This window comes from Alligator sinensis, unplaced genomic scaffold, assembly GCF_000455745.1.
Source record: "Alligator sinensis unplaced genomic scaffold, ASM45574v1 scaffold736_1, whole genome shotgun sequence".
NCBI lineage: Eukaryota > Metazoa > Chordata > Crocodylia > Alligatoridae > Alligator > Alligator sinensis.
In genome coordinates this window covers 630,847-643,552 of record NW_005842561.1, presented here as the reverse complement: position 1 = coordinate 643,552, position 12,706 = coordinate 630,847, and the positions used below count along the sequence as shown (strand labels likewise).

The following is a 12,706-nucleotide window of genomic DNA, read 5'->3' as shown; positions in this document are numbered from 1 at the left end:
TCAATCCTGATACAAGAAAATGTATGAGAAATGTATAAGAAAATGTATATACTGGAAGTATGTTTTATCTACATACACACACACAATGACTCAGGTATGAGAGCCTTATTGAAATTAAGCTACAAAGGGTTGGAATGTTGCAACCCCAGAACGACCCATAGAAACCTTTTATGAACAAACTTGCAACACATGATGAATATGTAAACTGACTGAAACGGGGGGGGGGGGGGAAGAAGGGCAATAGCGGGGGGGGGGGGGGAGAAGAAGGGCAATTGTGTGCTGCCTAGAATTCAGTCAGAACACAAGAAAACAGGATATAGAAATATGACTAATGAAAAAGGCCACTATATATACCCTGATACAGATTACTGGGCTGGCTGCAGGAATTACTGGAAAAATTTCTATTGTCTGTTAGAGAGGTCAGACTGGGAATCCTTACAGTCTGTTGACATATTTCAAAGCCTACTCCTTCCACTGTCCCCAAAATGCTTACATCAAAGCAATGGTTATGATTAAAAAAAGAAAAATGTTTCCCAAACAAATGACTACTTTGTAGTCTTTCAGTGTTTCAATTTACAAAAGAATTTTTTTTTCCTGTGTGTTCTGTACTGCAATAACACCAGGCAAGTATATTATCATATCAAATTTCTTGCTATTGGATTAATATGCTTGTCCATTTGACTTAATTTCAAAGCTTTTTTTTTTTTTTTTTTTACAGTCTTTCAGATCTTGTCATCACATCGCCATGTGCATTAATGGAAATGCCAGAAATGTGTCATACGAGAGAAAATACATACTCTCCCATATGAATATGCATGAGTTAGCCAGACTGGCTAGATACAACAGTTCAATACAAATATTAATATTTGTTGCCACAAAGGGAGATACAAACATATTAAGATTCTGATCATATAGCATATCTGTTTTTCAGGAGCAGAACAATTTTCAAGGCAGTTTTCTTATATTTGACCCACAATTGGTCATTTGTTTACATTACAAAGAATGATTTTCTTTTTTGTTTGTTTAATGATATAGAAATGTTTTGCTTAAATGCTGGGATTTTATTAGTTGTTAGGCACCTGTTTAATATAAATAATTACATATGCCCATGCCTATAATATTATCAAAAAAGTCAATTCATTCTATTATAGTTCACAGAAAGTTTTTCTAGTGTAGTTGCAGGTAAATATACATATGAGGAGTAAATGAATCACTGAGTAAATATGGCACTTTTACATATGCAATCTTTCCTGGATTTCAAATAGTACTAGGAAACAATCTGTACTTAGATAGAGCATTACTAGAATACTGTAATACAGTTTTAAAAACACACTCTACAGACTAGATATTAAGTATAGAAAAAGTCAACAGTGCATTTACCTGAGTTTGTTTCATAACAATAATTTGATATTTTATCATTCACTGTGACCCTAAGGACTTACCTTACACAAAAATTGTGCCACTTAACAATACCAGTATAGTTAAAACAGTACAACTCTCTTAGTGTGGATACAGTTATATCTGTATAAATTGCCCAATGCCAAAATACCTCATTCCTGTGCTGGAATAGGAACAAGGTACACCAGTATTAGGTGCTTCTATACCCGTACAACTGGGTCCATACAAAGTTTGCACTAACTATAATCAGTTAAAAAAATCATGCCCTTAATTGACATGTTATATCAGCAAAAGAACAGTGCAGACCTCACCTTAGATTTAGGTGAGAGGGTGCACAATTTCAATTCAGAAAACATGTCACAAAATTCAAGGGAAACAACATAAGACACATAATAAGTTATGTTTTTGAAACACTGCGTCTAGAATCATAGACATTTTAAAGATTTTCCCCCCCAAAACCCTAAATATAATCCCCAATTTCAAATCTAAGTAAGATTTTACTATACAGATTTCACTGATTACTTGGACATTTTATACAGTTTACATTCATCAGGAAATACAGCACTTGGTTTACATAATTAAGTTAAAATGAGCAATGAAACATTTCTCTCCCCCACATTACATCAAACTGAAGCACATTTAGCATACATATACTGCCAAGCAGTTCCTATAAGTGCATTCCATATATGAGTACGAGCTTTTGCAATAGCCATATCAATATTAGAATACTGAACAAAAAATAAACCCCTTTAAAGAAGCTTGTTTTGATTCCTTCATGCCTGACCCATCTCCAATTAATCTTATGGATCATGGATCTTCTCCAGAATATTCCCAAGAAGCAGAAGTTAAGTCTGACTTTAGCACTACAGTGAGTCCACTAACTGGACTACATAGTACACTTTGGATTCATGAGAAAAATCATATTTATCCCATCTCACCATCCCATTTTATCAGACACATAAAGCAACAACATGCTTTTGCACCAAGACCCCAAACTTAGATTAGTGGCAGTTCACGACAGAAAACCAATGCTGGCAGTAATGAAAAATCTAAAAGCAATCACCCTGACAATCACCTAGCTACTGTTTCATGTACCTTTTAACAATTAGCAACCAAGACCCTGCAATTTTATAAATAGCGTTACCACCTGCATAAGGAAGGGCTTATTTCTAGCTATCCACACCAGGCAATTAACCGGTGCCTGCATTATGATTTAAATACACTGTACAGTGGATGAGGAGACCTCCAGGGAATAGTTTATTATAAAAATGATTATTTTTATTAATTAAGCAAAAATTAGCTTTTGAGTAGCACACAGCATTAAAATGGGTAATACCTGCCAAGCTTCCTTAGAAGAAAAGAAATGACAGGAGTAGTCAACAAAATAATTTAACATAGATTAGCTGATATAATTTCCAGCTTGATGCACAGTCATGTAAGTGTATTATGGTTCATTACATTATTTTAAACAAACAGACTTCCAATCATATAATTTCCAATCTAATTATTAGGTAGAAGATTAAAACAAACTCACTGTCATCACTATGCCCTGCTATATTGAGACTTCTGAAATGGTAATATTTGATTATTTTTTTTAATTTAATTTGGTTTCTGGAGATATGTAAATGTTCCTCTACCAGGCCTGGTAACATGCAACCAAGCTCAAGTACTGTACATATTAGCTGCCAAAATACAATTTTGTTCTCTTGTCCAAAGTTTCACAGACTTGCAGTTCTCTAGAATTCCAGTCCTACAAGACTGAAAGTACCCTTGGGGAAAATGAACTTAGTAGGAGTCAGGAGCACTTATCTTGTAGAACTGGACCTTGGTTGGGGAATAGATGCATGGAGCTTTATGACCATGGTAGAACAGTATGTATATATTAATCTTTGCAGAATATACACATCTGGATGGAGATTTTTTAAATAGACTTATTGAGCTCCCACTAAGGATTGAGGGTGCACACCATATGCAATCAGCCCCCTAAAGAGAACCTCTTCAGAGATTGACAGTGATGAAGGAGACATTATGTTCATCTATTAAAACGTATACAACCCAAGGCATGCAGCTTGCAGTGCCCCCTGCCCCAATTGATTCTAGCCAAAATTAAAAAACAGCTGATAAAACCATTTGCTTTAGCCAGTACAAAACAATATTACAGTATTGCCCTTGTCATCAGGGCAAGACAAACTTAAAAATATTTTAAAACAGTGAAAAAATACAAGAACATTTTATTAAAAAATATACATACTTCTTACTCCATATTTGTTTGTACAGATAATTTTGTGTCAAAAGGACAAAAGGAAAAAATAAAATAAACACAAAAGTAAATGCATGATCAAACTAGGCCATCATTTAGTTACTGTATTTGGTAGAAGCACGTTTCTGTAACTTTGAGGAAAAGCCAGTAAATTATTCAGCTTTCATTTGCTCCCTGACATCAGAAGGCAAAGTTTCAAACAAGGTGTCCTCTACAATCAAGCCAATTCGCTTCAAAGCCCTACATTCACCAAGTTCAGGTGGGAGAATTTCAAAGTGATTGCCTTTAATATCCAAGTAGGAGAGGAATACTAAATTACCAATTTTAGGTGAAAGGACTGACAAGTTATTTTTCCCAATTTTCAGAGTCTTGAGTTTTTTGCAAAAGTACAGTTCATCTGGCACACTCTCTACTTTGTTACAAGTGATGGAAAAATACTGTAAACTTTGCAGCACTCCTATTTCTGGTGGAATAAATCGAATGTCGTTGTAAGACAAATCTAAGTATCTAATTTTGTTGCATAGGAATAGGTGGGATGGAAGAACCTCTATTTTGTTATGACTAAAGGAAAGACGTTCCAGGCTAGTAAGCTTCTTTATATGCTCTGGGATATAGGTTATACTGTTATACCACAGCTTTAAGATTGTAAGTTTTCTCAGATGTTGAAAACTGACTATTTCTTCAATTGATTTGAGGTTGTTTTCCTTTAAATCTAACTCCTGCAAACTGAGAAGGCTAAAAACAGCATGAGGTATGCGCTCCAAATCACAATGAACCAACTCTAACTCAGTCAAGTTAACCATTTTCTTCAGGTTATTGAACATCACTAACTTGGTGCCATCATTATAGATGCACAGTTTTTGAAGGTGACTTGAAACATCAACTGCAGATTGTGGGATTTTGGACACATTGCTTTTAATGTAAAGAATTTTAAGGCTTTTAAGGTCCCGAAAAGACTCAAGAGTAATGTTTTTGGAAATATCATGACTCAGAGAGCCAATTAAGTAGAGCTCTTCCAAATTTCGGAGTCCATACATCCAAGGCGGAAGCTCTCTGATGTCATCAAACTTGACACTCAAGATCTTGAGATTCTCCTTCAGAAATGCCAGTGCAGCACTGTGGATCTTCACAGAACACTGGTGTAAGGAGAGCTCTTGGAGATTGTCCAGCTGCGCAATAGTCGCTGGTATCATAACATTATTAATGATTTCAAGCTTTAGAGACTGAAGCTCTGTAATTTCAAAAACTGTGTCTGGAAGTCCTGAGAGCATAAAAAGCTGCAGTTCCAAATGGTTATGGACATTTGTTTGTAGCCTCTGCCTCAATTTATCTGCCGTCCACTCGTTGTTTAAGTTCAGCTGTTTCAGTTTGTTTTCACTGACTTCAGACAGGAACACAGCAAATCTCTTTGAATAAAGAGGGTCATACTGATCTATCATGTGAAGCATAAAAGCAAAGTCATTTTTAACATCTGGGATATCATCAATCCCAGTCTCCTGGCGAACATATTCAAAGGAATATTCCTTCAATGAACGATAGAAGAGCCAATATAAAGTGTAAAGGCACGTTAGTCCATAGATGCTTACGAAGCACAGGTAGCAGAAGGAAAGTTTGGAGAAAAGATGTGCCATAGTATGATTACAGGAAAAATTCTTATAGCCTGTCATGTCCTGTATGTCAACATTACAGTCTACTGTAAACTGAACTTCTGAAACCAATGCACTGTTGTAAGCAATAATGATAAGAAATTTAATAACTTTAAGTACAGTCTGGCGAACATACATAGCATAGAGCAGATCACCTTCCTCAACATGCAGTCGAAATTTCTTCACCTTTTCAAACAATGCTTTTGCCTGTTCTCCTTCTTTTTTATCCAGAGCCCCTACTGTCCCCTTATCCACAACTAACTTTTCCGGTATTGATTTCAAGGACTGAGTTTTGACCAAAGTGCCTTCCGTGCTAGGTTGGATAGTATTTGACCTGCTTATATTGTTCTTCCTGTTATCTTTTTCTTCAGAGTCTTCTCCAGACACTTCAGATAAGGCCCTTGTTGTCCAGGGAGAGTCAAAACATTTCCCCAGTATTGAAATGAAGTGTTCAATTTTTGAGCTTGATCCAGGGAATTTGAACCAGAAGTTACTACACAGCATGAACACCAGAGTATGTATAAGGACAAGGTAAGGGAAATACTTTGCATACCAATGCAGGGCACGTTCATAGCACATTTGGTTTATAAAGCTATATTGCTGAAGGTCTAAGTCTGTCTTAAGTCCCTTCATTTCAACAGTGGCAGGAGGAGTGGATGGTTTAGGTGGAGGAAATAGGGTTGTATTGGGGACTGTAGTGGATACATTAGGACTGTAAGAGTCATTCTGCCAAGGCTGTACTCTCTTTGGAAGGCATATTATCTTGTCTTGCATGACCTGAAACAGACAAAAATTATTTTTTCAAACTATTTACTAATGATGTCTAGTGTGATCACTGTTACATCAGCAGCACCATCAGATAACTGATGTATCCTTGGAAGAGCATACACCCAGTTCTATTTCAGGGATTAGGTTCAAAGTCTATATGAGCATTATTTGTTCCAATGACATTCTCAATAATAGGCCAAGAACTAGATAGATCATTCCAAATACTTCTTTACATAAATATAAATTCACATGCAACAAGCCTCTGAAAGAGTAGCCCTGTCTTTGGCTGTGTCTACACTGCAAAAAGGAAGTGTGCTCTTAATTTGGATTGCCCAATCCACGTTAGTTAACTAACAGGGTAAACTACAAGATGGGGTAAAAGGGAATAGCTACTGTGAAGGTAAAAGAACTTCACTGCTTACACCAGTTGATAATCTGGCCCATGATCAAAACAATATTTTTACACATTTGCTAGAAATAGAAATAGAAAAATTTGCCTGTTTTGTTTGTGTTGTTGTCACACTCCACTTCCCTATGCTTAATTCAGTCAAACAGTTAATAGGCAAGTGACAGAAATTATGCTTCCTGCGCTTCACCAAATACTTGGCTGCTGGCCCAAAAAGTGCCCTTGTGAAGAGAGATTTGCAACGTGCACCTCAGTTTTTACTTCATACCCAAAAGACTTTTAGACTATAGAATACAGGCAAGACCTACCACATGCATAGTGCCCAATTTGGGATATTATCATTTAAATGTTTAGGCAAATACTCTATTGTGTACATGAGTAGATTTCCACTGAAATCAAGGGAGCTCTGCCAATCTGAGCCAACAAAGAACAACGTCCCTTTAACTCCACTTCTGAATAATCCTAGAGAATCCCAGATCCATATTAGAAACATTATTGGATCCAACAGGATCAGTAAGAGTGAACCAGAGGTCACAACCTATCACCAAACATGGCCTGTCACAGACTGTGGAGGTGGGGGGGGTGGGAGAGTTGTCTTCCTCTGTAGTGTGGAGCATGGTCTACTAACAGACTACTTCTGTTCTCAGTGGTGGCAGATGACAGAACAAGGAGCAATGGTCTCAAGTTGCAGCAAGGGAAGTTTAGTTTGGATATTAGGAAAAACCTTCTCACTAAGAGGGTGGTGAAGCACTGAAATGGGTTACCTAGGGAGGTGATGGGATCTCTGTCCTTGGAGGTTTGCACTGGCAGGAATGATCTAGTTGGAGATGGTCCTGCTTTGAGCAGGGGGTTGGACTAGATGACCTCCCTCAGGTGCCTGACAACCCTAATTTGCTATGATTCTAGGACACTTCCATGCCATTGCAGTGGCTGGGTATTGGCAGTGCCCTTACTGTCTCCTGTTTTTACATATGTCATGTTATAGGTGATCCTGGTGTTTCAAATATCATTCCTTCTAGTTATGGGTGAGGGTCTGGGAATTACCTGGGTTAGCAATTGCTGCAAATGCATTGATTGGACTTGCTGGCCAAGGAGGACCCCTCCAGAGTTATGTACCTATGAGCTCTGCTAAGAAACAGAACCATGTAGAAAAGGGTAGGAGTGAAACAGGAAAATACAGGACATGTTTCATATGCTCCATATTCCAGATTTCTGACTGTTCTATAGGCTTGGGAAAGAAGTCGCCCTGCTGCCAGCCTTTATTTCCCTTATTGCACAGTTGGGTGCAGAGTGGATAGGTGATGAATGGATGGGTGAATGAAAGGCTGGGAACACACACTGCACCAAGCAGAAGTTTTGAAATCAAGTACATCCGACCTGGACATTGTTTTCTGTTCCTCCTTAGGTTTTGGCTCTACAGCAACATTTAATTAACCCAGAATAACAGTAACATCAGTTGTTTATGTACAAGCATCCTCCATGATGTTATGGACTGGAGGAGGCCTAGCTATTAGTTGTGGGTGGTCCTGAATAAAATAAGAATGTTCCTGCCAAATCTATTCAAAACACGGTGAGAAAAAAATATCAAGGTCTGCTAAATGCAAACAAGACAAAAGGAAAGTCTTAAGAGTGTTTTAAATGATGATAACAAAGTGAACAAACAAGATTTGAAATCTAGTCAGCTTTGCTATGCAAAACTGTCATGAAAACTGACCAAAAGGCAAAAGGACCAGATCCCCAGCTGACAGTAGACCAACTCTGGTGATATCATAGAATCATAGAAATTAAGGGCTAGAAGGGACCTTAAAAGATTATCAAGTCCAACCCATGATGTCAATGGAACAACACCTATTTCAGTGGTTCTCAACATTTTTAGACTCAAGGTGACCCTTGGAAAATGCCAGCTCCTAGTTTTCATTCGTTTTTGACTGCAGAAAAATAACAGAGTGAGTCTTCTGTTGCAAGGAATTCAGAAAGACCACAGCAGGTCAGCATGTTTTTAATACTATATATTCCTATTTGAAATCTCTGGGTTTATCTTGTGAATCATGTTTGCACACCTTACAGTGCTAACACTGCATGGCACTCTGCAGCACCCTTGAAAGGATTTCAAGGCACCCCAGGATGCCACATTGCCCTGGTTGAGAATCACTGACTATTTAAAATAGTTAAGGTCTGCTCCATGGTGTTTTACTGATCTATTCAAACCACTGAGGCCTGCTGAAACTTGCAATGATTACAGGATAAAGCAATATATGGTACTGTAATATCCTTCTAATAAAGGCTGTAACTGATTCTGTCATTTGAACACCCCTAATAACAGCATTTTAGATGACACTACTTTTAATTTACCTGTAACGTACATCCAAACACACCAATCATCAGCATGGCTACCGAGAGATAGTCTGTAAACACATCCCACCATGGCTTCAGGACCCTGAATGCTGGCTGCTGCTCAGAAAACTGACGAAATTCAGTTACAGGAATCATTTTTTCTGAAAGAGAGTCAAGCATATCCATTGTTTAGTCTTTTCATACCATTTTCTTCCATTGACAAATCTCAATAGCCACAAAAGGGTATTTTATGCTATCCTCTTCCATTTTGTGCAACTCACTGGAAAAAAATATCAGAGACATTTTGATTCTCTGTATAAGAGAGGACCAGGGACTAAATTAGCTTTTATATAAGTAGACATGCATTTCTGCATTGGCTGCCATTGCTTGCAATGGGTAATGCCTCTCCTTTTGGTACTTCTGATAAATAAGCCACTGCTTTAGGTGTCTAACTTCATGTATGCAGCTTTGAAGATTTTGCCCTTACTATCAAAGATCTTACTTTTTATGCAGAGCTGATAGCTGTGTTTAGAGGCAGTGTTACATTCACATGCAATGAACTAATAATGGTTTCAAGGATGATTTGGTACCTTTGTATTTACATCTAAAAGCACCTTGAAATCTATTATGATTTGAACATAAGCAGCTAAAGCAGTTCAGTTAAACAGAACTACAGGCATTATGGACAGATTGAGGGCCTTATCCCAACCTTAGATGTCTGGGTTTGCATCCTCACATACAGCGTAAAATCAGATGACATGTGGACAGACAGAGTAGCTGATTTTAAAGAGTAGTGTACAAATGCAGCCAAGTGATCAAAATAAGGCATCCCTATGATCAAGTAGGCTATGTCAGAAAAGTGATTGAAGTGGAAATCATAACAGAAGCAGACCCAATGTCTATTTTAAAAATGTTCTTTCAACTGAAAATGTAAAAGTCCTTCAGAACTGACACCCTGACAATGGAACCATTATGACAGAAGCATTGCTTTACAAAGCCACATTACAAATCCATGGGTTATTATGCAATGTTCACACAAGCAGGCCAGCCCTACTGCAGCAGCAGTGATGGCATGCAGCTCTTTATCAAATTATGCTAAGTCAGGAGTGGCCTTCTGATACTTGTATGCTTATCTTGCAAAAATGCGGCACAGACACCAGGGAAAATCTGCCTCTCTGAAGAGGAAGAGCTGTAGTGCACTACTGCACATGCAAATGACTAATGGGACAAGCCTCTGCTCTGCTTTGCTTTGGGGAAACACTGGGGGGGAAAAAATCAATCCTATAAATTAAAACTGCCCCTTCCAGTTTTAAATTCCATGACCAGCACTTACTCAGCAGAGCTCTGTCCACTTCGTATCCCCTAACTGGCAGCATTATGGTGCCTGTTATATTGAACAGGGCTGGGCTGTCTAACTTCTAAGCAGCTGGGGGACAAACGCCCTGCAAGCCACACCAGCAGAGGCTGCTCCCATAGGCTGCATCAGGGTAAGCCACAGGGCTCCCAGGCCACGTTTCCAAGCACTGCACGGGAACCTCCCTGCCTGCAGCTCCACTGTACACCCATGCCTGCCCCCCTCCCCCACACTATTTACACTAGGTGCCATGAACACCCTTCCCCCCACTGCTGTGCCGTATGCTCAACTCACCTCCTCCTGCTGCTGTACAACATGCCCATATGGTCCCAGACTCACCCTCAGCTCCCCAGACTGCAATGAGCTGCACTACCCCACAGCCTGGGGCTGAGGCAGGCAGCAAAAGCTGGAGGACGGAGGGGGAGCACAGTGATGCCAGCTGCTGTTGCAGCTGGACTGATGGGGGAGAGCAGTGGCTAGGCAGGAGCCTGGAGTTTGAAAGTTAACCTCTTGCAGGCTGCATACAGCCCACGTGCTGCCAGTTGGGCAGCCCTGACAGGAAATATTGAGCAAGAATCAACAAATAATAAAAACTCTCCCTGCCATCCTCCCGTCACAGAATTACACTATTTTGTCACCCTTCATTCCCAGGAAGATACCTTCCTTTTTCTTTATTTCCAAATCTAAATGACTTTGGTTTACTATTCCTTTCTTATCAAATGTTCTATAAAGATATACATTCCTTAAGGGTATATGAATACAATACAATAGTAATATATCAGTTATCACTTGGCAATAACTCTTGAATCTTTTCAGATTTTGTGACTGCTGGAAGCTGCCACATTGTTGTTAAGAATAGTCCAAGCATTCAAAAATCTATTCAAGCCCTGAACCCCAAATGCCAAAATTAGCTTATAAATCATGAGGTATGTATATGCATGTGCTTTTAATTGCAGTTTTGGGGTTCTTTTTATTTAGGGTTTTCATTCTCAAGCTTGTCTCTGCAACAATAGAGAAACTGGAACTTATTTTTTTAATAAAAGTGAAGATTCTTATATAATCCCATGACTCCTACACATGAAAAGCACTAGGAACCCAACCCACAAAGGTGTTTCACCATTACATTTATGGGAGTGAGGCACCTAAACATCTTTGCAGATCTAAAGATTGTTAGATTCAACAACCCTGTAACAGGCAAGAAGTACACTGAGACTGGGAGTTGGTAGACAGGAGTTCATCCTGCAAATCATTATGTGTTGAAAACAGTAATACATGCAAGTAGATTTGAGTACTAGTGTTGGTATATAATCGGTCTGCATTTTAAGTAGCTTTCTTCTATCGAAACTTTGCTTGATTACTTTGGAGGCAGATGATGGAGAAGGAATTTGATTAAGCTGAGTTTCTGCCACTACAAATAACTGTTCCTCCTATTTCCTTGATAAACATTTTGGATAACATGCCTCCATAGAACGACAGTCCATTAGCTGGAACCTCAGAACTTCTTGAGAGGACATGAACCTTCTACTCAGTGGCCACTAAAAAACAAAGAACAAAAAGTGTTTAATATTTTCTTTCCCTGGTCTGCCTGGGAGGGAGGGATGATCTGTAATTATCTGACAGATAAAATGAAGTCTGAGAAAATTCTGATGAGGTGACATAACCAGGTGCTCAGTTTTGTTGTAGCAACTAGAGATGCATTGATATATCGGTCATATATCAGATCAGCACCATTAACAGGAAAATTAACATGATCAGCAATCGGCTTTTTTTGGCTGATGTCACTGATAAATGCCTGGCAGCTTGGAGAGCGGCATCCTGCTGGTATGTCTGTGCGGGGGAAGGAGCATGGGGGAAGGAATGGGGTAGAGGGCAGATCAAGGCCCCCGCACTGAGGGAGGGAGTGGGGCAGGGGCAGGCACTGCCCGTCCAGGACATGGGACAGAGCCACAGGCAGCTCATCCGGGAGCTGGAGAGGGAGGGGAATGGCTCCCCGCCACTGTGTGGCCCCCTGGGGTGGGGGGGGGGGGGAGTGGCCCCCCTGCCACTGTGTGGCCCCCTGGGGGTGGTATGGGGGGCATGTGCCCCCCCCCAAAGATTTGTCCATGGGGTGAGGGTGAGCTGCCTGCTGCAGGCTCAGGGCCAGGGGTTGTGCCAGCCTCTTCTTGGCAGGGGGACTGGGCTGGGGCTGTATTCAGGACAGTTGGCAGCAGAGGCACTGGGAGGGGTGGCTATGGGGAATTTTGTGATAGCCATAGCCCCCAAAAGCTCCCCTTAGCACTGCTCCTGCTTAGGGCACTGTGCTCTGCTGCAGCTGAGCCCACCTCACCCTCACTTTCCCTAAGCGCAACCCCGGCCCACTCCTCCTGCTGGGAAGAGGCTGGCATAGCCCCTGGTCTCAAGCCCACAGTGGGCAGCCCACCCTCACCCTGTGCACAAATCCAGAGGGGCACATGCCTCCCATGCCTCCCCTGGGGGGCCACACAACAGCAGGGAGCTGTCCCCCCTCCCCTCCCCCATGCCACCCAGACAAGCCACCTCCA

The 12,706-nt window shown here is 40.3% G+C and overlaps 1 protein-coding gene across 4 annotated transcripts in view; it reads right to left on the bottom strand.

The window, feature by feature from the left end:
- Positions 1-252: 252 nt before the first annotated feature.
- LRRC8C (leucine rich repeat containing 8 VRAC subunit C) overlaps positions 253-12,706 on the bottom strand; it is a 42,439-nt gene continuing 29,985 nt past the window's right edge. For 3 of the 4 annotated variants that reach the window (XM_025214041.1, XM_006032322.3, XM_025214040.1), the window contains exons 2-3: positions 8,831-8,973; positions 253-6,081 (exon numbers count right to left, since the gene is read on the bottom strand). In XM_025214041.1, coding sequence (XP_025069826.1) covers positions 3,811-6,081; positions 8,831-8,968 — 2,409 coding nt within the window. In that variant the 5' untranslated portion in view covers positions 8,969-8,973 and the 3' untranslated portion in view covers positions 253-3,810. Of the gene's footprint in view, positions 6,082-8,830; positions 8,974-12,706 lie in introns of those variants that run through there. The other variant, XM_025214042.1, reaches the window with a different exon arrangement.